This window comes from Scheffersomyces coipomensis (assembly GCF_036884675.1).
Source record: "Scheffersomyces coipomensis strain NRRL Y-17651 chromosome Unknown DFJ63scaffold_4, whole genome shotgun sequence".
Taxonomy (NCBI): Eukaryota; Fungi; Ascomycota; class Pichiomycetes; order Serinales; family Debaryomycetaceae; genus Scheffersomyces; species Scheffersomyces coipomensis.
The window spans coordinates 13,786-41,749 of record NW_027042895.1 but is presented as its reverse complement, the minus strand read 5'-3'; the positions used below and the strand labels follow the sequence as shown (position 1 = coordinate 41,749).

The 27,964-nt window shown below is 35.6% G+C and overlaps 10 protein-coding genes across 10 annotated transcripts; 3 read left to right on the top strand and 7 right to left on the bottom strand. All coding sequences in view use genetic code 12, as the record gives it.

Moving 5' to 3' along the window:
* Window positions 1–65: 65 nt before the first annotated feature.
* On the top strand, window positions 66–6,884 carry DFJ63DRAFT_335381 (cell-wall agglutinin N-terminal ligand-sugar binding-domain-containing protein; the record flags this gene model as incomplete). The annotated part of the gene is made up of 2 exons (XM_064908205.1): window positions 66–579; window positions 670–6,884. 2 exons carry the CDS (start codon window positions 66–68, stop codon window positions 6,882–6,884), a joined length of 6,729 nt encoding a protein of 2,242 aa, XP_064761370.1.
* A 1,027-nt stretch (window positions 6,885–7,911) lies between these two features.
* On the bottom strand, window positions 7,912–8,997 carry DFJ63DRAFT_322755 (NAD(P)-dependent alcohol dehydrogenase; the record flags this gene model as incomplete). Its single annotated transcript, XM_064907460.1, has 1 exon — window positions 7,912–8,997. One exon carries the CDS (start codon window positions 8,995–8,997, stop codon window positions 7,912–7,914), a length of 1,086 nt encoding a protein of 361 aa, XP_064761369.1.
* A 187-nt stretch (window positions 8,998–9,184) lies between these two features.
* Window positions 9,185–10,595, bottom strand: DFJ63DRAFT_139152 (uncharacterized protein). The gene has a single exon (XM_064903427.1). It carries the CDS (start codon window positions 10,240–10,242, stop codon window positions 9,373–9,375), a length of 870 nt encoding a protein of 289 aa, XP_064761368.1. The 5' UTR covers window positions 10,243–10,595; the 3' UTR covers window positions 9,185–9,372.
* Window positions 10,596–10,949: 354 nt separating this feature from the next.
* Window positions 10,950–12,605, top strand: HGT13 (Hgt13p; the record flags this gene model as incomplete). Its single annotated transcript, XM_064907459.1, has 1 exon — window positions 10,950–12,605. The coding sequence occupies one exon, from the start codon at window positions 10,950–10,952 to the stop codon at window positions 12,603–12,605; it is 1,656 nt and encodes a 551-aa protein (XP_064761367.1).
* A 138-nt stretch (window positions 12,606–12,743) lies between these two features.
* On the bottom strand, window positions 12,744–14,931 carry DFJ63DRAFT_139320 (Dak1 domain-containing protein). The gene has a single exon (XM_064903445.1). It carries the CDS (start codon window positions 14,698–14,700, stop codon window positions 12,883–12,885), a length of 1,818 nt encoding a protein of 605 aa, XP_064761366.1. The 5' UTR covers window positions 14,701–14,931; the 3' UTR covers window positions 12,744–12,882.
* On the top strand, window positions 14,886–15,652 carry DFJ63DRAFT_142839 (RpiB/LacA/LacB family sugar-phosphate isomerase). Its single transcript, XM_064903470.1, has one exon. It carries the CDS (start codon window positions 15,148–15,150, stop codon window positions 15,619–15,621), a length of 474 nt encoding a protein of 157 aa, XP_064761365.1. The 5' UTR covers window positions 14,886–15,147; the 3' UTR covers window positions 15,622–15,652.
* On the bottom strand, window positions 15,510–18,984 carry DFJ63DRAFT_139318 (transcription factor domain-containing protein). Its single transcript, XM_064903444.1, has one exon. It carries the CDS (start codon window positions 18,729–18,731, stop codon window positions 15,684–15,686), a length of 3,048 nt encoding a protein of 1,015 aa, XP_064761364.1. The 5' UTR covers window positions 18,732–18,984; the 3' UTR covers window positions 15,510–15,683.
* Window positions 18,985–21,567: 2,583 nt separating this feature from the next.
* On the bottom strand, window positions 21,568–22,978 carry DFJ63DRAFT_139562 (dihydrodipicolinate synthase family protein). The gene has a single exon (XM_064903461.1). The coding sequence runs from the start codon at window positions 22,664–22,666 to the stop codon at window positions 21,719–21,721; it is 948 nt and encodes a 315-aa protein (XP_064761363.1). The 5' UTR covers window positions 22,667–22,978; the 3' UTR covers window positions 21,568–21,718.
* A 311-nt stretch (window positions 22,979–23,289) lies between these two features.
* Window positions 23,290–25,752, bottom strand: DFJ63DRAFT_288013 (zf-C2H2 zinc finger, C2H2 type; the record flags this gene model as incomplete). Its single annotated transcript, XM_064905112.1, has 2 exons — window positions 23,290–25,142; window positions 25,188–25,752. The coding sequence occupies 2 exons, from the start codon at window positions 25,750–25,752 to the stop codon at window positions 23,290–23,292; spliced, it is 2,418 nt and encodes an 805-aa protein (XP_064761362.1).
* Window positions 25,753–26,073: 321 nt separating this feature from the next.
* On the bottom strand, window positions 26,074–27,809 carry DFJ63DRAFT_141632 (aldo/keto reductase). Its single transcript, XM_064903468.1, has 2 exons — window positions 27,367–27,809; window positions 26,074–27,308 (listed from the first exon to the last, which is right to left on the bottom strand). Exons 1-2 carry the CDS (start codon window positions 27,381–27,383, stop codon window positions 26,396–26,398), a joined length of 930 nt encoding a protein of 309 aa, XP_064761361.1. The 5' UTR covers window positions 27,384–27,809; the 3' UTR covers window positions 26,074–26,395.
* Window positions 27,810–27,964: the final 155 nt, after the last annotated feature.

The window sequence follows — 27,964 nt, the reverse complement described above, 5'->3', positions numbered from 1 at the left end:
CACTGCCACTATGGCTATTCTATTTGCTATCTATGACAAAATTAGTCACATGTTGGAATTTTCCCATGGTTATAGATGTAAATACTGCATTATATATTACAAGTTTAGATGGGGGAGTTAATTCTAATTTCAATGCTGACTTAACTATCAATCAAAATGCCACCTTGATATTTAATAATTATAATTTCAATATGAGAGGAAACCTTTTAAATTACGGAGCTTTCTTTATTAGGAATATCGGTGCATATCCAACTTATTTGAACGGAGTGTCAGGAGCAATGACTTTAGATATAAATCAAGGATATAATGGAAATTCAATTACCAATTACGGATCTATTGTATTTGCTGATAATCAAACCACCTGCAATTCTCCTCAGTCTTGGTGGGATGGAGGTCTGTTCTATAATTATGGAGATATCTTTTTTACAGGAGGACAAAGTTGTTCCAAGGGTTCATACTACATTCATCCATTGAATGGTTTAGCTAGCAATTTTATTAACACTGGAACTATTACTTTTCATCAACAGACTATTCAATATGATGTTTGGTGGAATCCAGCCACTTGGTGGCCAAGTCCTAGTACGTACTAAGGATCTGATAAATGTGATGGATCAGCAATAACTAATAATGGTACAGTTTGTTTATATAATCATAATTCTTTGTTTCAAGCTTCAGGTTACGAAGGTACCGGGTGTATCAATGTTGGTCAACAAAGTACCTTTTCGTTGTTGTGTCCCGATAGTTGGGGTTTAAACGGTGCGGCTCAAACTATTTTTCTCAGCACAGATTCATCCATTCTCGACATCAATGGTATTCGTATAGCTACCCAACCTTTCATCGTTTATGGTTGGGGTCTGGGAAATATTATAGCTATTAACAATAATAATCCCACATGGGTTTATACTGGTGATACTTTGTATATTAATGCCGGTGATACCTATCAATTTATAGTTGGTACTGGATATGATTCAAGTTTAATCAGCTGGTCTTACGGACTGACATCATATGAAGCCAACACCAACAGAGCAATTTTCGTTTACTCAGGACCAGTTCCAAATAATTCGGCACCTGAAGTATGTCAACCATGTGTCAATGAAGTACCTCAAGCTGATGCGCAATCTACTTATACTACAATTCCTTGGGACTCTAACGCATCTTACAATACTGAAGCTCCACTGTCAACTTCAGCCAATGATGACTACGACCTCACTGACTACATCACCACCTGGACTACGACCAATTCGGATGGATCAGTGACCACTAGTACAATAGAAGTCATCATCACTACTGATCCAGACGGCAATCCCTTTACCACAACTCTCCCCATTGGTCCTACTGATGATTATACTACCACTTGGACTAGTACCAATTCCGATGGATCAATTAGTACTGGTGTTGGAGAAGTGATTTTTAGTACTGATTCCGAAGGTAATGTTCATACCACAACTTCTACATTTGGTCCTACTGATGATTATACCACCACTTGGACTAGTACCAATTCCGATGGATCAATTAGTACTGGTACAGGATTTGTAATTCTTTCCACTGATTCCGAAGGTAATGTTCATACCGCAACTTCTACATTTGGTCCTACTGATGATTATACTACCACTTGGACTAGTACCAATTCCGATGGATCAATTAGTACTGGTACAGGATTTGTAATTCTTTCCACTGATTCCGAAGGTAATGTTCATACCGCAACTTCTACATTTGGTCCTACTGATGATTATACCACCACTTGGACTAGTACCAATTCCGATGGATCAATTAGTACTGGTGTTGGAGAAGTGATTTTTAGTACTGATTCCGAAGGTAATGTTCATACCACAACTTCTACATTTGGTCCTACTGATGATTATACCACCACTTGGACTAGTACCAATTCCGATGGATCAGTTAGTATTGGTACAGGATTTGTAATTCTTTCCACTGATTCCGAAGGTAATGTTCATACCGCAACTTCTACATTTGGTCCTACTGATGATTATACTACCACTTGGACTAGTACCAATTCCGATGGATCAGTTAGTACTGGTGTTGGAGAAGTGATTTTTAGTACTGATTCCGAAGGTAATGTTCATACCACAACTTCTACATTTGGTCCTACTGATGATTATACCACCACTTGGACTAGTACCAATTCCGATGGATCAATTAGTACTGGTGTTGGAGAAGTGATTTTTAGTACTGATTCCGAAGGTAATGTTCATACCGCAACTTCTACATTTGGTCCTACTGATGATTATACCACCACTTGGACTAGTACCAATTCCGATGGATCAATTAGTACTGGTGTTGGAGAAGTGATTTTTAGTACTGATTCCGAAGGTAATGTTCATACCGCAACTTCTACATTTGGTCCTACTGATGATTATACCACCACTTGGACTAGTACCAATTCCGATGGATCAATTAGTACTGGTACAGGATTTGTAATTCTTTCCACTGATTCCGAAGGTAATGTTCATACCGCAACTTCTACATTTGGTCCTACTGATGATTATACTACCACTTGGACTAGTACCAATTCCGATGGATCAGTTAGTACTGGTACAGGATTTGTAATTCTTTCCACTGATTCCGAAGGTAATGTTCATACCGCAACTTCTACATTTGGTCCTACTGATGATTATACCACCACTTGGACTAGTACCAATTCCGATGGATCAGTTAGTATTGGTACAGGATTTGTAATTCTTTCCACTGATTCCGAAGGTAATGTTCATACCGCAACTTCTACATTTGGTCCTACTGATGATTATACTACCACTTGGACTAGTATCAATTCCGATGGATCAATTAGTACTGGTACAGGATTTGTAATTCTTTCCACTGATTCCGAAGGTAATGTTCATACCGCAACTTCTACATTTGGTCCTACTGATGATTATACCACCACTTGGACTAGTACCAATTCCGATGGATCAATTAGTACTGGTGTTGGAGAAGTGATTTTTAGTACTGATTCCGAAGGTAATGTTCATACCACAACTTCTACATTTGGTCCTACTGATGATTATACCACCACTTGGACTAGTACCAATTCCGATGGATCAATTAGTACTGGTGTTGGAGAAGTGATTTTTAGTACTGATTCCGAAGGTAATGTTCATACCACAACTTCTACATTTGGTCCTACTGATGATTATACTACCACTTGGACTAGTATCAATTCCGATGGATCAATTAGTACTGGTACAGGATTTGTAATTCTTTCCACTGATTCCGAAGGTAATGTTCATACCGCAACTTCTACATTTGGTCCTACTGATGATTATACCACCACTTGGACTAGTACCAATTCCGATGGATCAATTAGTACTGGTGTTGGAGAAGTGATTTTTAGTACTGATTCCGAAGGTAATGTTCATACCACAACTTCTACATTTGGTCCTACTGATGATTATACCACCACTTGGACTAGTACCAATTCCGATGGATCAATTAGTACTGGTACAGGATTTGTAATTCTTTCCACTGATTCCGAAGGTAATGTTCATACCGCAACTTCTACATTTGGTCCTACTGATGATTATACCACCACTTGGACTAGTACCAATTCCGATGGATCAATTAGTACTGGTGTTGGAGAAGTGATTTTTAGTACTGATTCCGAAGGTAATGTTCATACCACAACTTCTACATTTGGTCCTACTGATGATTATACCACCACTTGGACTAGTACCAATTCCGATGGATCAATTAGTACTGGTGTTGGAGAAGTGATTTTTAGTACTGATTCCGAAGGTAATGTTCATACCACAACTTCTACATTTGGTCCTACTGATGATTATACTACCACTTGGACTAGTACCAATTCCGATGGATCAGTTAGTACTGGTACAGGATTTGTAATTCTTTCCACTGATTCCGAAGGTAATGTTCATACCGCAACTTCTACATTTGGTCCTACTGATGATTATACCACCACTTGGACTAGTACCAATTCCGATGGATCAGTTAGTATTGGTACAGGATTTGTAATTCTTTCCACTGATTCCGAAGGTAATGTTCATACCGCAACTTCTACATTTGGTCCTACTGATGATTATACTACCACTTGGACTAGTACCAATTCCGATGGATCAGTTAGTACTGGTGTTGGAGAAGTGATTTTTAGTACTGATTCCGAAGGTAATGTTCATACCACAACTTCTACATTTGGTCCTACTGATGATTATACCACCACTTGGACTAGTACCAATTCCGATGGATCAGTTAGTATTGGTACAGGATTTGTAATTCTTTCCACTGATTCCGAAGGTAATGTTCATACCGCAACTTCTACATTTGGTCCTACTGATGATTATACTACCACTTGGACTAGTACCAATTCCGATGGATCAGTTAGTACTGGTGTTGGAGAAGTGATTTTTAGTACTGATTCCGAAGGTAATGTTCATACCACAACTTCTACATTTGGTCCTACTGATGATTATACCACCACTTGGACTAGTACCAATTCCGATGGATCAATTAGTACTGGTGTTGGAGAAGTGATTTTTAGTACTGATTCCGAAGGTAATGTTCATACCACAACTTCTACATTTGGTCCTACTGATGATTATACCACCACTTGGACTAGTACCAATTCCGATGGATCAATTAGTACTGGTGTTGGAGAAGTGATTTTTAGTACTGATTCCGAAGGTAATGTTCATACCACAACTTCTACATTTGGTCCTACTGATGATTATACCACCACTTGGACTAGTACCAATTCCGATGGATCAGTTAGTATTGGTACAGGATTTGTAATTCTTTCCACTGATTCCGAAGGTAATGTTCATACCGCAACTTCTACATTTGGTCCTACTGATGATTATACCACCACTTGGACTAGTACCAATTCCGATGGATCAATTAGTACTGGTGTTGGAGAAGTGATTTTTAGTACTGATTCCGAAGGTAATGTTCATACCGTAACTTCTACATTTGGTCCTACTGATGATTATACCACCACTTGGACTAGTACCAATTCCGATGGATCAGTTAGTACTGGTACAGGATTTGTAATTCTTTCCACTGATTCCGAAGGTAATGTTCATACCGCAACTTCTACATTTGGTCCTACTGATGATTATACTACCACTTGGACTAGTACCAATTCCGATGGATCAATTAGTACTGGTGTTGGAGAACTCATTTTTAGTACTGATGTTTTGCAAGATTTGTATAGTAGTGTTGCTTCCCATGTTTCTGCATCTGATTTGTCTATTTCTTCGATTGATGACGGAGCTATGTTTACGAATTTGCCTGATGTGCCTCAATTTACGGCAGTGAGGTCGCTTAATTTTACGGATGGTGAAGGTTATAAATTAGTTCAACCAATGTCACCATTTTGGAATTTGAGTATTGATTGGGTTATTCCTGCTGGTCTGATGAAGGGAGATACGTTAGAGTTGGTTCTTCCAAGTGTGTTTGGATTCTACAATGATGCAGCTGCATTGAAGAAGCGTGACACTGCTGTTGATGTGAGCCTTTTGACCAGTGCGGGGATTGTTTATGCAGAGTGTTTACAGTTATCGGGTGAGTTATCAAACTATAATTCAACATTGTCGTGTATCTTATTGGATGATTCTTCTTTTGACATAATTGATACGATTAATATTGGTATTATATTTAATGCAGGGGGAAGGAAGTCTGCAGTGGACATTGCCGCTGCTAACACATTACACGCTGGGTCTCAAATTGTCACTTTCACTAGTGGCAATACGATATTACTGACGGAAGTTTTATTTGAAGGTGGATCTGCATCACCAGAAGATCCAGAATTAATTGTAAATGCCGTCAGATCATTGGGAATATTAGGATCTGATTTCTACTTGCTAGGTTCAACATGCGATGTAGGCTATGGTTCAGGTACATTAAATCTTCAGATCGACGTTGGAGATTTTGATTGTGACTCAATAGAAATGGCAATCACCAATACTCTAAATGATTGGTATTTACCAATGACTTTTGAAGATTGGAGTGAAATTAATGTAAGCAAATGTTCTGTCAATGAAGTAGTGATTGATTACAGCAATATTCCAGCTGGTTATAGAGTTTTCTTTAATATAATCAGCAGTTCCATTGGATATGGAATTAAGGCAGAATATAATACTTCAAATATATGCTTAGAAAATGTATCGAATAGCGATAACTTGTTGCCAACTTCAACTATTGATGTTAGAGTCTCATCATCGTTTATAAGCACTTCAACGTTGTCACGCATTCCAAACTATCAAAATAGTTCAGTAACCACAGGTGGATCTTTGATCGGACTGGCTGCTGTATTTACTTCAACTGATTCCAATGGTGGATTAACCACAAATACTGGTATTGTCCCAACTACTACAAGTGTTGAAGGAAATACAGTTACAACATCAGGTATGGTGACCGGAACAACCACAGTTTGTTCTGACAGTGAAGTGGTACTAGATACTGATGACAGCGAAGAGAGTTCTCACGGTAACACATTGGTTGTTGTCCCAACAGGTGAAGAGAATAGGCAAGACACCGGATTTACAGCTGTAGCCCCAAGCAGTGTGAATCTTCAAGATACTACATTGAGTACTGTCCCTACCGGTGGAGTGAAACCCGAGGATACTATCTTTGCTGCAGTTTTCTCTTCGGATGGAGAAATTAATGCGACACCCTCATTCATATCTGTGTCAACTAGGACTACTGAGTTCAATAACAAGCCTGATATGAGTAAAGATTCATATTTAGTGGATATCACTACAGGTGCTGGCACCTCATATTCTCATAGCTTAGATTTGCCAGTTGTCACAGCTGGTGTAGCTGGTTATGAAAATAATGGAGAACAATTATTATCCACAAATTGCATATTGATTACAGGTCTTATTAGTATTGCTTTAACTATCGTATTTGTGTGATGTATGAAGCTTGTTATTTCGGAAACTCTGGACTGTGATTTTCAAAACAACAAACAACCACTAGTTTGTATTTGCTACTTTATTTCCAATTTGTGCAATTTGCCTTATCGGGAAGCTGAATCGGTTAACCAATGCTTAACTATTGCAATTTTTCTTTATTACTTTTGTACCAATTTGTCAATACAATTTGAAAAGGGTTTTAAGTATATTACTCTTACTACTGTTACATTGATATTAAATTTTCTATTTTAGTTTTTTCATACTTTAATTTTTTTAGTTTCAATGCTTGAAGCATAGTATATTTCTATAATATAAACATGTATATTTTAATCTCTTTGAGTAGAACATTTCATAGTGGATTTTGAGAGTTATTGAAAATTGAAAATTCAAGGATCCCTTTTGCTATATTCAAATATATAAAGTTTTACTTACCATTTAGTTTCTGTATACGCAAATATATTTCTCTTAGTCTAGAAGAATAAAACTCAATTTATTAGGAGTAAAAAAAGTTTGGTATTTGAAGGAAAATGATTTCCAACGCAGATAAAGTCCTGCCAAAAGGAAGAATTCTTTCAAATCTTGTTCAGGATTAATAGAATAAGTCGATCTTTGGTCAGGAGATCAGAAGTATTAAGGATGTGAGAAATAAATACTTATAGTTGGATAAGAAAGCCAATAGTATATAGATAATTATAGTATTGAATGGTGACAGAAGTAAAGTACAAGCTTGATCGATTAGCGCCATATTACTTAGATAAATATTTAAATTTTGGTAAATTGGTTGTTGCTGATAATGGTACAATTTTCGCTGATAAAGTTTAATTATGTTTCAGCTTAATATCTCAGTTCAAATCATATTTTCTCTGAATTGGCGCAAACGGGAAAGGAATTGAACTAGTTTAGTTTATCTACGTTCCCAATAACATGATCCAAAATGACAGAAACAACAATAGTAAGCAAATATATTAACGAATAAAAGACAAAGATATGTTTATTGCTCTATATACGGCACAACATCTTCCTCTCCTTACTCTGGACCATCAATGATACATTTAACACTTTTACCGGCTCTAACTAAATCATAGGCTTCAATCGCATCTTTAAATTTAAATCTATGAGTAATCAATCCTAAGTAGTCAACACTAGCTTTATCCTTTCCATCTTTATAATTAGATGCCAAAAGGGCAACTCCTGTTTTATAATCATCAAATCCATATCTAAATGATCCAAATAATGTCAACTCCTTGGTGGCAAATTCTGTAATTGGAAAGCTTGCAGGTCCAGCAGTATTGCCTACTTGTACAAATCTTCCACCTGGTACCAATACGTGAACTCCAGTTTGAATACAAATCTCTGCACCTGAACATTCTAAAACAACATTTGGTCTTTGACCTAATTCGTTGATCAAATCATCAATTGTACCATTTTTGGAGTTAAATCTATGGGTTGCCATGTTTAAATTTATTGCCATCTCAAGTTTAGTATCAACAACATCAACGACCATAACTTTTGAAGCTCCAAACTGTTTTGCTGTACTTGCAGCCAATAATCCAACTGGACCAGCTCCAAATACGACAACAACATCTCCAAACTTTACAGATCCAATCTTGCATGCATGAACACCAACTGAAAGTGGTTCTACCAATGCACCAAGCTCAAGAGATAAATGATCTGGTAATTTGACTAAGAAGTCTTCTGGACTTTTAAAATATTTACATAATGTTCCTGGAGCACTAGGACCATTAGGATCTAAATTTGGGGTAGCAGCAAATACCATATGAGGACATAAATTATAATGACCACTCTTGTAAGCATCGCTAAATCTTGATGGAACACCAGGTTCAATAGCTACTTTATCCCCTACTTTTAATGTTTTCACTTCATTACCAACTTCAACTACCACACCGGATGATTCATGACCCAAAACCATAGGTTTCTTTAATCTAAAATAACCAAAACCTCCATGAGCATAAAAATGTATATCAGAACCACAAATACCAGTCTTTTTGACTTGAACTATCACATCATTTGGATTACTTATCTTAGGAGTTTCAAGATATTGAAAGGATATATCATCAATTTTGTTTAAAACCAAAGATTCGTTTGTATTCATCTTTTGAAAATTGTCCTCTTTTTGTAGGATATAGCAGATTAATTCTACATCTCTAAATCATAGACAAGGCCATGCTTATTTAAGTAATAGTTTTTTCAATTAATATTTAAATTCTTCCGGTAACTTGCCGAAAATTGATTATAAAATAAGTATACTTGAATGTTTTCTTTTGTGGTCTACGGTACCCCCAGATTCCTCCACCAGGATCTTTTTATGGTGGAGGAAAAGTTTAATTTTGTGCCAGGTATTTGCGGAGTACTTACTGATTAAATAAAGGAGATATTTTTAATTTAATCTGGGCGAAAATCAAGTTAGTTCTTTTGCCATATAAAGTTTAACATCTAATTTACAGAGGGTAGTATTGAGAGTATTAAACTAAACAGAAGTATAACCACCGTCTACTACTATATCGGTACCAGTAACATACGAAGCTGCATCAGAAGCCAAATATAAATAAGCACTAGCAATCTCATATGGTAAAGCCTCTCTCCCCACAGGAATAAGAGACCACATCTTTCCACGAGATTGCCTAGGTAAATGATCGTTAAGACCAGTATCACAATAGCCTGGAGAAACAGAATTTGCTCTAGCAAAACCCGCCCATTCGATAGCTAAAGATTTGGCAAGATGCTTGACAGCTGCTTTACTGACGTTATACGGAGTCAAGTTCATTGGAATATTCGCAATATGTGCAGACATAGAGGAAGTTACAATGAAAGACCCCTTACCTTTCTTCTTGAAGATTCTACCAACAGCTTGAGCACAATAATAAACACCATTCAAATTCACGTCCATAAGAGTTTGCCAAGTTTGTCCATCTCTGTTGACTTCATTAATAATATTTCCAGTCTTCCATACGATACCAGCATTAGCAACAAAAATATCAATAGTACCAAATTCCTTTTCTATGGCCGAGACAGTTTGTTCGACTTCTTTTAAATCAGATACATCACAGTGGAATGACTTGGCTGTAATATTGTGGTTGGCTTCTAGCTTTAAAACTTGCTTTGAGCAATCAGCACAATCGACAAGAATGACAGTAGCTCCTGCTTCAGCGAATGTTTCAGAAACAGCAAAGCCAATACCTCTTGCTGCACCAGTAACGACAGCCACTTTACCTGTTAATGATAGCAAATTCATTATATGCCTCTTGGGTGGTGATTCTCTTGGAAGTTCATCAGTGTATTCGTCTGAGAGATACGAAACAATCGGAAGGTCTCCTTCTCTTCTATCTGGAAGTGTCATAGTTAGCGTGCTTTGAAAAGATTATCAGTGTTTCTGAATATTTTTGTTTTAAAAAATTGACCTTTAAATTAAAAGGTATATAACTACTCCAAATAGAATTGAGATTATCAAATAATTTTATCGTAACTTTTGAACAGCTTCTCAGACTTACTCCATTTTCGGACCCTAAGACCACAAAGTTTATAGAGAACTCAAATTATTGGTGGAGAAATTGAATCATTTCGGTGGAGAAGCAATATTTTTCCGAAATTCCCCATGTAAATACACTGGAATATATTTCAGCCGATTGAATTTGAATGGTGGAGGTGGAGGTGGAGGTGGAGTAGGTGGAGGTGCAGCTGCAGGTGGAGTCATTGGAGTAAGGCATTGTTCATTTTTTCTGTTGACTTTTACCCCACACTCTTTGTTCAAGTCCAAGTAAATATGAATAGGAACATCTAAAGCCTTTCATTATGATCATATTGGAGAAAGGATCAAAACAAAGCTTAATAAAAGTTCATATTATACCGTATTTGAAAGATCGGTGCTTGTAGAAGATGTGGGGTATTTTCATCAGCAAGATGTAATTGAAAAAAAAAATATTGATTAAATTCTCATTATTTATAATTGAGTTATTTTCTCGCTTTTCTTAGATTATGCATTCAAATTTGGCAGCCAATACTTTTAAGTCACATAAGTTCACTTAAAAGGATAATAGCAACAGAAATATGTCTAGTATTTCATCTGAAAATTCAAAATCATCTAGGAAGCTTAACGGCTCAGAGAACGTGAAGTACGTTGAAAACAATGTTGTCGACAATGAAGACAGTACTGTCTATAAATATTTAGGGTTTAAGGGTCAGAAATTACATCACATGATTTCATTTCTTGCTGGTATGGGATTCCTACTCTTTGGTTATGATCAGGGTGTAATGGGTTCTTTGTTGACGTTGCCAGAATTCAGAAATACATTTAATGCTATTAACACTACAAAATACCCAAATCGAGCTACTTTTCAAGGTTTTGTAATTGCTGTTTATGAAATTGGTTGTTTAATTGGAGCTCTTGCCACAATGTACTGTGGTGACAAACTTGGAAGAAGAAAAACAATTTTCGTTGGATGTTGTATAATGATTGTTGGTGCCGCAGTTCAATGCTCCTCGTATTCTGTTGGTCAGTTAATTGCCGGTAGAATTATTACCGGTATTGGTAATGGGATGAATACCTCTACTGTTCCAATGTGGCAATCCGAATGCGCCAAAGCAGATAAGAGAGGTAAATTAGTTATGGTTCAAGGTGCATTAATCACTGGAGGTATATGTATTTCTTATTGGATTGATTTTGGATTGTATTTTGTTGGTACGAGCTCTGTATCTTGGAGATTTCCGATAGCATTCCAAATAATTTTTCCATTATGCATATTACCTTTCATTATGTATCTTCCAGAATCTCCTAGATGGTTGTTGAAAGCAGGCAATTTTAAAGAGGCCTCTAAAGCCTTCTCGGCTCTTAACGATTTGCCAATTAATGATCCAACAATTGTTCATGAGATTAATGAAATTAAAGAATCATTAGAAAAAGAAAGACACGATGGTGAAAAAAAGTCTAAGTTACTACTTTTATTTGTTCAAGGTGAGACCAAAAATTTCCACAGAACTTGTTTGGCCGTTTGGTCTCAAATCATGCAACAAATTACAGGAATTAATTTAATTACTTACTATGCTGGTACTATATTTGAAGATTATATTGGTTTAAGTCCTTTGAATTCAAGAATCTTAGCCGCATGTAATGGAACTGAGTATTTCATAGTTTCTTGGATTGCTTTTTACACTATTGAAAGAATAGGTAGAAGGAAATTGATGTTATTTGGTGCTGCTGGTCAAGCTATGTCCATGGCAGTGTTGACAGGAGCTACCTGGGCCGCTAGTCCTAAACATAATAATAGTGGAGGCGCAGCTATTGTTGCAGCTACGTTTTTATTTGTTTTCAATACTTTCTTTGCAATTGGTTGGTTAGGTATGACGTGGTTATATCCAGCTGAAATTACCCCATTGAATATTAGAGCACCTTCAAACGGGTTGAGTACTGCAGCAAATTGGTCTTTCAATTTTATGGTCGTCATGATTACACCTATTGCGTTTGAAAATATTGATTCTTATACTTATACCATTTTCGCAGTAATCAACTTTTTAATGATTCCAGCTGTTTATTTCTTCTATCCAGAAACCTCTGGAAGGTCATTAGAAGAAATGGATAAAATTTTTGAATTATCTAACCCTTATACTCCTTGGGATGTTGTCAAAATTGCTCAAGATTTACCTTTTGAAAGTAAGATTCGTGACGTCGAGGACTTCGAGAAACCGAGTGTTCTGCATCTTGAGTAACTTTCACAATATGTTCGATAGTTTGATTAAATAGTATTTTATGTTTAGTATTTTATATTTAAATAGTATTTTATGATTAATAAAATTTTTATGTTTTCACATAGTATTTGTAGAATCGTTTATTTTATTAGGAATCACTATTCAGTCATGGAAAGTGCTGTGGGTGTACTTTAAGGCATGATATATGTGATCCTACATTCCACTAGATATTTTAATATTATATTTTAATATTCTAGATATTTTAATATTGAAGTATATATTTCGAAGTATAAGACTTTTATAAAGATAATGCACTAATAATTTCATAGACACCATATGCTCCAGGATCGGGCGGTAAAATGGTTTGCTCGTCTAAACCACCGACATAAGTAGCACGGCCGAGTTTTGGTCTCAATCTTCTAGTTCCTTCAGCAGCATTGTAGGCAACCTGGATAGCTCTGTTGGTGTCCTGTGTTTCATTGAAGCAGTTAACAAATGGGATTAATACATCCATGACGGTTCTGTGACCAGTTCTAGCCTTGGTATAGGAATACAAAGTTTCGAGCCCAAATGGCAAAGCTGTAGCAAAAACTTGATTAACATTTTGACTAGGATCTTCTTTTAGAAGGTCTTCAATTTTATTAATAACAGATTTCATAAAGATAAAAATGATAGCTCCTAAAGTACCTCCCATATCATCTTTGATGATATTTAATACAACGTGCAATACATTAAGAATCGATCCCGAGGCTGCAATTTTATCTTCTATCAACTTTTTTAATACCAATTCAGCACCAGCCTTTAATCCATATCCGCAATCACCATCACCCATCTTAGTATCCCATTCAGTTAAATCTGGTTCTTTCTTAATTACTCTTTCAGCAGCAGTTCTAACTATATTCTCTAATAGTACGGGATCCATTTTCAAATCTTGAGAGCTATCCTTCAAAGTATTATGAACGTCATCGTCATATCCTTCAAAGTGGTTGATGATTCGATCATTTTTAATAAAGCTTTTACCTTTAAAGGTTGTATTTGGCCAACAGACTGCATTAGTATGTTCATCTAGGAAGTCAAATATTTTATCAGTTGTAAAAGTTTTTGTAGCGGCAGTGGAGACATTAAAAAGTGTAATAGTAAATATTTGAGCATTAAAAGATGCAACAAAGTTGCCAGTGTAAACCCTAATTGGAATAATATTATATTTTACTTTTAACGTTTCTAAAGTGGTGTATAAAATATTTTTTTCTTCAATAATAGGGACTCCACCAAGGTTATTAATCAATAATACAAACTTATCTTGGGTAGCATATTTGAAGAAGCCCCGGCCCTCATCTTCTTTATTTAAGATCATATCTAATAAAGTGGAAACTAATTCCTCATTTCTTGGAATGTAATCTAACTTCTTAACACCAGGCTCATTGTGAATACCTAATCCGATTTCTAATTGAGTCCTCCCCAACTTACCAAACTCTGAGTCCATACTATGACCAGAAATATGAACATGATCTAAACCAGCATTAACAGAAGCAGTTGAATCATTGACTTTTTGACCAAATTCAAAAATCTCATCTATATTATATCCATTTTGAGATGCGGCACCCATTAATTTAGACACAAGAGCGATTCCAGCTAAAGTACGTCTTCCAACTAATGAATTTGAGTCTTTTTTAACAGCTACATCGTCCGTGATTCTAAGAAGTCGAATCTTTTCACTTCCAAATCTAGCAATTAAATCCTGAGCTGCCATACCAAAATATAGATTATCTCCGGTGTAATTTGTAATAACGAAGATACAACCAGCCCATTCTCTTGAATCACCAAGTTCATGGCATATCTTTTCTGCAGCCTTGACATTTTTATAATTTGGAGAAGCAAAAATATCACCTTGAGCAACAGCTGAAAGCATACCTGAACCAACCAAACCATAAAATCCAGGTTCATGCCCTGAACCTCCCCCACTAATCAATGCAACTCGTGAGCAATCAAATTCATTATTGTAAATGACCTTTTCCTTTTCCAACAATGACATGAATTCATATTCGTATGTAATTGCCTTCAAGCAGTTTGGAACAAGTTTTCCTGTGTCCGATGGTAGGAAGTGTTTACTTGACATGGTTGTATTCAATAAGACGTTCAAATTTTGAAAAATTATAAATTCACGATAGCATTGAATGTATTTGTAATAACCCCCTCAGTAGATTTGGAGCTCATGTAAATGTAATACTAATGTCCTCCACCTTTTTTTGCAGTAAACTAACAACAGAAAAAAAATTTTTAAACCTCCACTCTCCCCATTTCTCTACCCCAATTTCTCCACGCTCCTCCACCCTCCACCCTCCACCCTAACAAAGGAAACTAGAAGGTACCGCTTATAACCCTACGTGCATTTTTCAATAATTGAGTTTCTCAGATTACTAGAGTATATTATATGGATAAATTTTAATTTACTATAATAGAAGTAAAATATGTTGAGTTAATATAGTGTTGCGGTTCTCTAAATTAGCCTATTAAGTAATTTAAAGTGTGTTTAGGTGTCGGTCATCATCCGTTTATTTTGAAGATGAGTGCTACAAAACTAAGAATTGTAGTAGGTTCCGATCAAGCAGGTTACGATTACAAAGAAATCATTAAAAAAGATCTCGAGTCTAATCCTGAAGTTGGAATAGTTATCGATATTGGAGTTCTGTCGAACACTACTAAAACAGCTTATCCAATAATTGGTATTGAGGCTGCCGAAAAAGTTGCTCATGGTGAAGCTGATAGAGCTATTTTAATATGTGGCACAGGTTTAGGTGTTGCTATTTCTGCCAACAAAGTTAAAGGTATTAGAGCAGTAACAGCTCATGATTCCTTCAGCGTTGAAAGAAGCATCCTAAGTAACAATTGCCAAGTTTTGTGTATGGGTCAAAGGGTTATCGGATCAGAACTTGCAAGAAGACTAGCTAAAGAGTGGTTAACTTATGTATTTGATCAAACTAGCGCTTCTGCTGAAAAAGTTAAAGAGATTGTAAAATATGAAGGATGTGTATTATGAAGAGTCTCACTAGATATTAATTAATAGTTCAAAAGTAGTAAATGAATGAATTTTTAATAACACTATACTTTATCGTAGGTTATAATCACATGTTCCAACTGCTGGACCAAATCTATTGAATACACCCATTTACATTTTCTTAAGAGATGTAAGATATAGCATACAACTCCAATTGTATTCATTTGTCTTTCCTTAAATTGTTCATAGGCAGTTTCTTCAATAAACTGTTGACTATCATTTTGTTCTTCTAGATAATCATCATTCAAATCTGTTTTCATATCCAAGATGGTAGAAAAGTACTCACAGGCATCATTTTTCGACAATTTATAATGAATATTACCAAGTAAATCGAAATATTTACTTGCATCCAATTTTATTTCAGTAAATTTAATTTCATCTCCCTTTCTCAACTTATTAACCGTTTCGAAATTAGGAGATTCTCTCTTGATTTCATAACACCATATAATTAATGCTGCGAGATATGCTGTTTGTGGTATATGTGAAAAGGTATTAATCGTTTCTTCATTTTCATATACTAATCTTAAAAACTTGCAAGCTTCTATTAAGGCTAATCTACCATAAATAGATTTTGCCCATTGTTCAATTATTAATTTATTTCTTTCATATTCCATCTCTTTAATTCCTTTATACTCTGTTTTAGTAACAGAATGAAAGTTTTTGTATTCAGCTGCAAATACTGCAACAGAAGGTATATCAGCATAAAGACAGAACAATCCGGTGTAATAAAAGCTAATGTTTGCCCACGAAGCATTAGTTGGTCCATAATTGTTCAATGATAATATTAAATGATTACTTGAATTCAATTTTCCCAATGAGCCTACTTGCTTTTCATATAGTTTAACATGTAAGTCAAAATAACCTTTCCAATTTACAAAAGCACTTTCTAATCTGTTAAAAAAATCACTTAATCTCCTCTTTGATACAAATCCTAAGTCTTGAAGATTTTGAACTCTCAAATCCCAGCACATTCGTAACAACCCATGTAAAATTATATATCTTGAAAACAATGAATAGCAATCCAATGGATACTCTTTCTGATTCGCTTTATATTTAGTCATCATGGATTTTAAACCCCACAAAAATGTTGGCCATTTACTTACCATATTAATCGATTGAGTGGAGTATGAGGTATTAGGTTCTTTCAGTAAATCAGTTGAATCTTTTGGTTTCGTAAAAAAAGCAGCTAAGTCTTCATTCTTTGAAAATTGTGTATTCTTTTCGGAATTTGTATCATTATCATTAGCATCAGGAACAGTACCATTATAGTAGCCATAAATATTTTCTTTCTTATTTCCACCATCAACGTTATCAAATGATTCATTCTTGTAACCATAATTATCTAAAGTATCTATTTTTTGCCTTGTGCCTAAACCTTTTGGTTGCTTTTGATATTCTTCGAAAAATCTAAGTGGATCTGCACAATTCCAAACTTCATCACTGCATGGTAATTCTAATTTAATGTCAAAAGCTGATAATGACCTTATTTTGCTAAATGTTACATGTTGAGTATCACAGATAAATTCAAAAAATACTGCTCTTTTACAACTTTCATATTCGATCCAATTTTGCCATTGTTCTGACAATTCAGTCAAATTTGGATTATTTGCCGGTTTACGGATTACTGGTTCCGATAAGTTGTTTAAAAATCCACTAAATTTTAGATACATAATATTTGCACCATGATCAATTTGAGCTATTTTGCTTAATTGAGTGTCACCAAAATTTTTTGCTGAAAAATTATGCAAGATCAATGCTTGCATCAAAGGCAAAGGTAACTCAGTATTATCTTCAATTACATCATAGATGATTCTTCTGTATCTTTTATTAAGTGAAATTGAAGTTTCATATTCAACTTTATCCAAAGAATGTGCCATACCAATAACAATCATACTTATCAATAAGTATATACTCACTGTATTTGGATTGAAAGTTGCCTGATGAATTACAGGAAAGGTTTGAGCAAAATTAAACCAATATAAATCTAAATATTCTTCAAATCGTTGTAATGAAACTTTATTTAACTGATTAACTGATGGAAAAATATTGACAATTCTTGATCTTGTTGCCTCGGCCATAGGTATCTTATTGTTGTTTATATTTGTATTTGTACTTTCATTATACAAATTTTGATACATAACCGGAGGTATATCAACTTGATTATTAGTTTGGATTGTAATTGAATTAGGTGTAGTGAAAGGTTCAATTCTCAGCTTAGAATCGGTTAATTTATTTTCATTTCCAGAATTATCATTTTCCCACGGTGTTGAATCACTAAATAACCAGAATAAGTTATCACCTGGAGTAGTATCATTAAATAGCCATAATAAATTGTTATCAATAGTTCCATATGTAGGATCGAAATTACTTGGGAAATCATTTCTAGTATCTGAATAATTTGGAGCGTGTACTGATTCTTCCTGAGAATTTAAATGATGACTATCTCTCTGTTGTTGCTGTTGTTGTTGGTCGACATATGTATTCGACTCTGAATCTTTTACTTGCTCAAGTGGACGAGTCATGAACGTCTTTGAAGAACCTATTGACGAAGTACCATTAACGTCCAATTTCTCTGAAATAGCAGGCAAAATAATCGAAGGTTGAGGAGGAGGAGCCGGAATTTTTTCATCATTAAAACGACGATTTAAAAAACTTGAAATTTCTAATCTTTTATCTTTTTTTATGTGATCTTCTTTAGTGAATTGGTTAAGTCTGGTGGTTTGTAATCGAGTATTATTTATATTAGAAGAATTGGATGTATTCTCATCCGAAGAGTCAAAACTTCTTTTCTCTCCTCGATAAGGACGTTTGGGAATAACAATATTTCTATTATTGTTGTGATATGCATTGTTCAAATTCTCCTTTGCCTTTGATTTTTGATGAGATTTTGATTTACAGTGTTTTGTAAGTAAATCACTTCTTGTGAAAGATAAATTGCATTGCTCGCACTTGAATGGTTTAATTTCTGAATGATTCATTTCATGGCGATATAGATAATCCTTCCTGGAAAAGCCTTTTGAACAACTAGGGCATATAAACAATTGAGGTCTTGTGGGTGGTTTACCACTAATGGTAAAGTTCATAATCGACATAGATGAAGCTTTCTTTCTTTCTTTCTTGATTGCCCTCAAAACACTTCGAAAAGTATGTCGTAAACCAAAGCTCTAAAGCTTCTAATATGAAGTAATATACTATTACAATATGAAGTTGAGCAAATACATTTTTAACGAATAACAAATATTTTTGTAGTGTTCGCTTCCCCACACTTTAGGTATTCTCACTTGATTTATATACAAGAACTCCATTGTGGGATAATATCCGCACTTCTTCACTAAAACATATCATATGACATAAGTCATGTGCTTTATTACTATTTTATAAATCTCTTACTTTTACCTAATTACATTTATATAAATAACTCTATTTCCCACTTTTTGAAATATGTGATTCATATCACTCTTTTAGAAAGTACCGAATATCAATACAAGTTAATCTCACTATTAAATCTACGTCTCTTCACTAAAGCAAGTCATTTACCATAAGTTATCCCCCGTTGCTAGTGCACACTACCCTATAAGTAGTGTCCTTTACAACACCATTATCCATGGCACTAACAGGACTTAATAGTTGTGACACATTTGGTAATGGAAAATTGTTATCCCGACTTTATATAGACATAGACTTTGATGAAGATGAAAGAATCATACAAGCTCATATATATGGCTTCTATTGCACTGACTTGAAAATGCATTGTACAAAAAGTTCAATGATAGTTAAGCAATTCCACAATCTATTAGAAATGTTCGCATTGAATTTGACAGATTTCTGGGAAATAGAGATTAGCTATAGCATGGGATTGGAATGATTTTTGATGTAATTGAAGGGATATATTGTTTCATCATATTAATCACAATCTTTTTATGTAGTCTCAGAAATGAAGTAGTGAAATGATTAAAGATTTAATTTTTGATGGTTCAACATTTCTTCTTAATTTATGTATTTATTCATAGTTTTTATAGTTTTTTATTTCTTTACAATATTCATTGATTTTCCTATTATGGACTACGTGAAGATTGTCGAAAGAAGTTAAATTATTATATATCTAGTTACCTTAAGTGTTTCTTAAATCCACTTCATTAGGGTTAACTGATTTTGTTCTATACCATAGATTTTGTCCAATAATCATAATAACATTAACCAAGATAACTATATAACTTGTGATGAAAGTTCTCTATTTAAACGAGTTAATGAATGCACTGTAACCATTGAAGATATCAATCACAATGATTAATGCGAGTGCAATATAGGAAATGTAGGGTTGAAGCCACATTCGGAAAGGTATTTATCATGCGGAACTTTCCGATCTATTATAGCCCTCTGATATCCAATATATGCAATAAGTATGTAAATCCAATTGATGATACCAAAAATTGACACAGTGTTGGATATATAACTAAATGCGGCAGCAGCTCCTACCTTTGTATTCAGAAAACCCAACAATCCAAGTTCCTGCTATGCAACCCACCCATGGAACTCTATTTTTAGTCAATTTCAAAAATATCTTTGGGCTTCACCATCTTTGGCTAATCCGTATAATTGCCTTGAGCAAATATATATATCTGCATTTATGAAAGAAGGCAATATCTTAATACCCGATTCTTTGCTTGCAATAACAAAAGTCCTTTGAAAATTGAGTCTTTTCACCAAATAATAGCACTTCAACTAAGTTTCTAAATTAATATTTATCAAATATGATCTAACAGGTTAAAGAAATCTTAAACTTCAATGGTCTCTGTTAAAATTAACAGAAAAACAAACAACAATGCCATGAATTTTCCATCCGAATATGACATTTGTTTAATAAACGGTCATCTATAATTTACTATTTAAATTAGTTTAATACACTTATGAATAAATATTGATCTTTCTAAAATCGTGGCACTGATTCATTGAAGAGAAGTGAAACCGTAACATAAGAAAGACTTCAGAGGAGTTTTAATCTAATCTGATTAAATCATACAATAATTTTCTAAATTTAACTATTTTATAAGTTTTAGAGTTATTTTTATATTTTTATTGGTTTTTCAAATTAACATCTCCATTTGAGAGTTCTAAGTCATCTATCGCTTACAAATCATTAATTGTAGTGAAGAGGAAGATAGTTTGACTGGTTCAATAATTTTAGTTGTTACACCATGTGAATCATAGAGCAGTTCAAAATATACACTACTAAGTTCTCCATCGTTCATTATTATTATTCATATTAATTATTTAATCTTATATATATTTCAAAATGGGATTTGTCTTACCTAACATTTTATCTACATCTATACTATGATAGTTGTCAATGGAATAAATTGCTTGTGTGCCAATAGTATGATGTTATAATATGGTATTAACATTGATCATCATTTGAATATTTTTTATTCAAACAATGTAGATGTCGATAAGATCGCTTAGATTAGTGAATTTGCTGCTATTATACTTGAAACAACTATCTTTATGGATTAATTGCCCAAATGTAAATGGTGGTAAACCTATCAAGCTGTTTAATAATCCATGGATAGAAATAATGGCAATTGGCAAAGAGAGTACACAAGACACTCTTGAGAGTAGGTATAACGAATTGACAACTGTTAATAAGGAAACAAGCCAGTTACAGATGGCAAAGTTAAAGTTGGAGAGCTCCGTTGCTGCGTTGGAAAATCAAGCAATAAGAGAGGGATTGCATGTTCAGATGACAAACGATAAACTTGAAGAATTCAGTTACATATAATGGTGACTACCGATTACTGCTGAAGGCGCCTTTCCAAACATAAATGATTTTTACGATCGATATGGAATCAAGGGTCGTCTGATTCAGTTTATCTCTGTAGCTAATGCTTGAGTTCACTAAGGAAGGCTACTGGCTTAAGATGTATTTTAAATTACTGTATATATCAATGTATTATTACTTTCTGGGAATACAGATGAGCGTACCATAAGAGTAGGCGTAGGTGTTTGTATCATTGATCGTAAGACATAGTTAATCTATTCTACAGACAACATTTTCCTTGCAAACATTTATTCTTAATCAGATTTATAAAGAGCTCTCATATCTAATTAAGGCATCAATATCATTTTGATATTTCTTGTATTTACCTACGTCGATATGGGTGCTCAATGGAGGTCTACCTGTGATACAGTCTCCAAAGTCGTAGATTTGTTTAAGCGCATATTTAACACCATAAACGTTAAACTCACCAATCATCATGTTTGCTCTTGTAACGAGATACTGCAAATCTGCGGCTTGATCATACTTACCGTCCTCATATAATTTCAAAAGCTTCAACATAGTCTTTGGGAAAATTCCAGATAAACCATCAATGGCACCTTTAATATTCACCGAGAGAGCTGGAACAAGAACCTGTCCTAATCCAGTAAAGGACGTGAAGTGGTTTGCTTTCAATACTGGGTTTTTCCCCAATAATATGTATGTATCTAAGTTGAAATGAGTTAGCTTCACTCCAGAAATAAATGGGTGCTTTGAAAGCTCTTCAAAAGTACTAACTTCAATATCCACACCATTGACAACCCCTGGGTAGTTGTAAATCATTATAGGTAAGCTGCTTCCATCTGCAACAAGCTTGAAGTAATCAATAATACCTTGTTGAGACACTAACTTTGAGCCAAAGTAACCTGGAACCAATACAATGATGAAGTTAGCACCCACGTCGCTGGCAAGTTTTGATTCTTCGATGATGTCTCTATAACTGGATGGAGGGATTCCAGCAATAAGCTTGAAATTAGTATCTGGGACAGCTTCTCTGATTGCCTTTAAAGCAGAGCATCTTTCTTGCATGGTAATGTTGGCAGCTTCTCCCATAGATCCAGAGACTACAAGCCCATTTATACCTGCTTTGTACAACATCTTAGCATGCTTGACTTGTGTCTCTAAATCTAACGTGTAGTCTCCGTCATCTTTGAAGTAAGTAGGAATTGGGGTGAAGATTCCATTAGGAATTACTAAACTATTGTTGAATGTCATATTGTACGTTTACACGGTTATCTTGTACCAGAAGAAGATACCTTTTCCAGATCATAACTCACAGCGATATACAAATATATATAAATCATCTTGACCGCAAATCTACATAGAACTCCGATACCAACACACCATTTCCGTATCAAAGGTGTGGGGGAGGGGGGCTATTGTCTTAGAACTGGGGGTAAAAAGAAATGTCGCTTCCCCATAAAGAATCTCGTCCCCCACCATTTTTCACCCCACCACTAATAATCAGACCCCACAAGTTTTCTCGAACGGGTGGACCACCCACTGAAATAGTAGATAATACAATTTGCTGTGGAAGGGCTCAGGAGTAGCGAAATAGGGCTTAATTTGGGTATTATATATTAGCACACAGCAAAGTGGGGAATCCGTAATTGCAAAAAAATTGCTGCAACCAAATTTTATTATGGACAAAGAGTTATGCCTGAGGGTGGTCCCCGGAGATTTAATTTAATTTGGTAGTAGTCTTACATAGTATTGGATTCTTTGTTGTCGATTAAAGTCACCGTAATCGTGTCAAGGATTTAGCCTACGGTTTTCGTTTAATCTTCAAGACGCTGTTTGTCATATATCTTCTATTTACAATATACAAATACATAATTTTAAGTGAAAGGTTCCCTTTCTTTTCCCATGCTACGCAAAATACAATTCTGGAGTAGTTCAGCATACTCCCGGCAGATCTCTGACCGGCAACGAATGTACTTGTTCCTGAACAATTTCAACAACCCAACCAAATAGTGCTTATTCGGAATATCATCAATTATTTTCGAATACTTCTCAAGACCTTTATAATTTAATGTTTTCTCACCTGTGTGCTTTACCAATGAATGGTATATTCTATTGATGTAGCTGTAACCCCCTTCTCTTTCCCTGATTTCATTTTGTAAAGAGAATTTGTGACTTAAAGACTCGGGCCCATGTAAAGAATAGTTGTAAACCCAAACCACAAATAATGCTGAAGCCACAATATTGGGCCTGTGAAGAACGGAATCACAGTCTGGTTCATAAACTGATTCAACACCACCATTGAACATTATCTCGTTTAGCAAAATATAACAATGAAGTACAGAAATCTTTCCATTAGTTGAATTGGACCATTCCTTAATTCTTCCCTCTACTACTTTGTAATCTCTCTCAGTAGTCTTAACACTCATTCTTCTTGGGGTACCAGCATATATTATCATGTCGTACTGCTTTACCCTCATAAAAGCTTGACATAGATGGTAAATGGGGAACTTACATTTCGTATCACTCAATGATAGCTCTGCTCGAACAAAATTTGACGGTTCGCCAGTCAGAGGCAAATAGAAAGCATTTCTAGTATCGCAACAGTCACCATGACACACAGCATCCCTCCATACATCTATGGCCTTATAGATTGTGGATTTCCAGGACTCTTTTACTGATTTCCAATCTAAAAAAGTCATTTGAAGGTCTTTTTGTTCCATTTGAAACTTTATGGTCAACAATCCTGCCAAAAGCAATTTCTTACTTAGCGAACTCGCTTCTGATTGTTCCTGGTGAAGTAACTTGGTCAATGCAACAATGAATCTTGGGGTCTCGGTTTGTGGAGGCAAATTGTTCTTATCTATGACTGACATTTCCCATAGCATATCATCACAAGGCATCAGCAATTTAATCTGATGGGCAAATAATACAATTTCGTGACCGAAGATAGTTGCATGTACAGTATCCAAATAGAAAGAGACAAGTGCAGCTCTCTTTAAAGATTCAATTTCAATCCACTTTTTCCAAATATCTTTCTCTTCTGTCAAGTTCGTGTCATCACTAGTTCTATTTAAAGGATCACCTCCTAACAATGCACTTCTCCTAAGTAGTTGTATCTTAAGTCCATGATGTAAGTAGGCTCTTTCGTGCAATTTCCTACTTGAGAACAATATTTCGTAGGATTCTAATACGATTAAGCTTTGGATCATCCATGCCTTAGTAGGCAGCCCAAACTCTTCCGAAGAGGATATGAGCCATCTCAAAGGCACAGCAATACAATCTGCTAACCTCTGAGAAAGCGGCAAGATCGCCACTGAAGGAGGATCATTGACATCCATTAGACCAGCTCCCATCATAATCATACTCAATAGCAAAAAAGGATGAACATCATCTGCACTAAAAGAGGGTCTATGTAGTATTGGAAACTGAACGTGATATGCCGCCCAGTATACATCCAAACATAGACGTAGCTGTTCTACACCAAAGAGTAATTCATGCAAATTTGGAATATACTCACACAATTTCTGGATCAAGACAGTACCGCTGAAAGTTTGAGTACTGTATTGGGGAAAGTTTGGAGATATGCAAAATGCCCCTTCTAACAATTGGTTAGCATTCGTTCCTCCGCTCAAAGAAGTACCAGAAGGACTCAGTACATTTTTTTGGTTCAAAAAATCAATATCATTGAAGAGCCACTGTGTCAAGTCAGTCGGCAAAAGAGAGTTCTCTGATGCTATTGGTTGGCTATTATACTCAACTATTGAATTTGAACGGGTAGAATTTGAAGAGATTTCACTTGCACTATAATTTTCTTGATTTAAATTGGAAAAGTACTGATCTGCAACAGTAAAATGAGCTATTATATCGTTATTCGTGTTACTACTTGCATTCATGCTGTTACCAGTACGATGGTGTGTATTTTGACTTTCTTCCATTCGGTGTTGTTGGGCTGTTGGATACCTTAAATGTTCAACATTCTGAGCACTCAAATTCTCCACTTCCATTATTTTGCCTGTGTTTTTCATTCCACTTGCATCATTTCCAACGAGTTCCCCGATTCCATTAGCTGGATCAGTAGGACTTTTTGCTGACAATATCTTTACTATTTTCTGCTTCTTCGCTGACTTTAGTTTCTGTTTCTTGATCTTTTTCCTATGATAGTATTCGTGCTTTTCCTTGACGTCTTTTCTGACAAACAGCTTGTTACAACCGGCACATGAACATGTGTGGATTGAGCGAGGTTCATGGTTAAACTTGTGCCGAGATAGATGATCAGATCTCGAGAATGACTTTCCACAATCTGGCACGTCACACACATATCTCTCTCCAACCTTCATCTTGCTCCATTAGTCTCCCAGGTTCTCGAAACAACGAGATGACTTTCTGACAGCTCATTCTTCTGGGGAAAATATTGGAATGTCGATTTCGGTCATTGCCGTACTGCCTTCAGAAGTGTTGGACAACGTTGCTAGTTGAAGAGTGGAGACGACATTTTATAGAGGACTATTACCAAAGGAGACATATATGCGATAAGGTCCAAGCGGTAATAATGATCCAACTCGCAGTCACGGTAGCCGCGGGGTCAGAGAATAATTTATCCCCGGAGCAGCAAGGTTTTACCTTATTTTTTTAAATGTTGGTCCTTTTTATGGATGAAATCAATTGTGTGCTGGCCCGCACCTTGGCTGGTGCGGTGTGAAGGTTAGGTTAAGCCTGTACCCCTCCCTAATCATTGCACCCCTTGACGTAAATAGTAAATAATTATTCTAGCGTACAGGACCCCACCATTTTTTGGTGTTTGGGATAATTACTCCGGAATAGTTAGGAAAACTCCGAAAGTACATGATGGTTGATTTGCGCTATCGCATCCTGCAGTAGGGAACAGGGTTTCTGATTACACGGGCTAGCAGTAATATCAATTGATGTCTATTGTTAAATTTAGGTATGTAGAGATAACTACGATATTGAGACTAGTCGTACTTACTCTTCGCCATACACGTCAATTGGGTCCCAGTTAGGACTGACGAATCTCTTGACTCCTGTCACCTTATGGAGATTTTCCAATTCTTGACCGTCTTCTTCTGATAAATCGATCACGTTGAAGTTACTTTCAATTCTTAACGCAGTGGTGGATTTAGGTAAGACAACAGTACCTCTCCAGATTGCCCAAGAGATCAAAATTGTAGCGGCTGAAACTTTATTCTTCTCAGCAATCTTTCTAATTGTCTCATCCTTCAATAATGGCGAGTTGGAAGAACCCAATGGACTGAATGCTTGCAACAAAATATTATGCTTCTTAGAGAATTCAAGAAGGTCAGTTTGTGGCAAATATGGATGGATTTCAACTTGGTTAGTTGCAGGTACAATCTTAAATTCAGGAGAAGCAAGTAATTTTTTTAAGTTTTTAATGGAGAAGTTGGAAACACCAATTGACTTTGTCTTACCGGTTTCAACCAAACGTTGCATGTCTGCATAGGTCTCGGTGAATTCGCGATCAAACACGATATCACGCTTCCCATTAGGCAATAAAGGAATACCAGGGTGACTCTTATTTGCCTTGTTCAAGCAAACTGGCCAGTGCATCAAATATAAGTCAACATAATCTAAACCAAGGTTTTTTAAGGATCGGTCTAAGGAACCAGCAGGGTCAAGAGCGTCAATAGGGGCCAATTTGGTTGTAACAAATATCTCTTTTCTAGGAATTCCTGAATCTCTAATGGCGCGACCAACAGGTTCCTCATTGCCGTAGGCAAGAGCAGAATCAATGTGTCTGTAACCGGCCTCAAGGGCTACTAAAACAGCTTTGTAAACGTCGTCAGCCAGTGCCTGCCAAGTTCCAAGCCCTAAAGCAGGAATGGTTTCACCATTGTTGAGCTTGAAAACTTTTGAAGATCTAAATAGAGTCGTTAGTTACGATGTCCGAGATATTTCAAGAATATTTAGTAACATACTTGTGGGGAGTAGCCATTGCAGGATGTGAATTGAATTAGAATCGTCTATATGTGAATTCTTTGCTGTCTTCAAACAAATTCATAAATTCTCATCTACTAGTGGACTCTAGGTTTCTTATATGTTTGTAGAGTTCAGATCAAAAATCAATTTTGGTGGGGGTGGGGGAGGGGGATAATTGTACGGAATTCGTGGGGTTACTATCAATGCATATTGAGCAACTATGGTATACAGTACCAGCGCTTTTCTATTGAAGGTGGCCGAATGTTTTGCATGCCACAGTATACCTGACACTGCTTTATGATGGGGTACGAATAGTTATGGAGTTGTGGTGGCACTTGGAATTATGTTGTTCAATGCTCTTCGTGAAATGAATAGTCTTTGTCAAGCTTCTCTAAAATTTATTTAACAGAACACGTACAGATGTATGTGTAGAAAACATAACCCAATAAAAGAGCTAGTCCTCCCGCACCTTTCTCTTCCGAGTAGGCTTGTAACACTTCTTGGTGGAACTTACAGTGATTGAAGTGGACTACAAAAATAAGATAATCAAATATAATCGAATTATTTTCTTTTCATTCATAAACAACATATGCTATG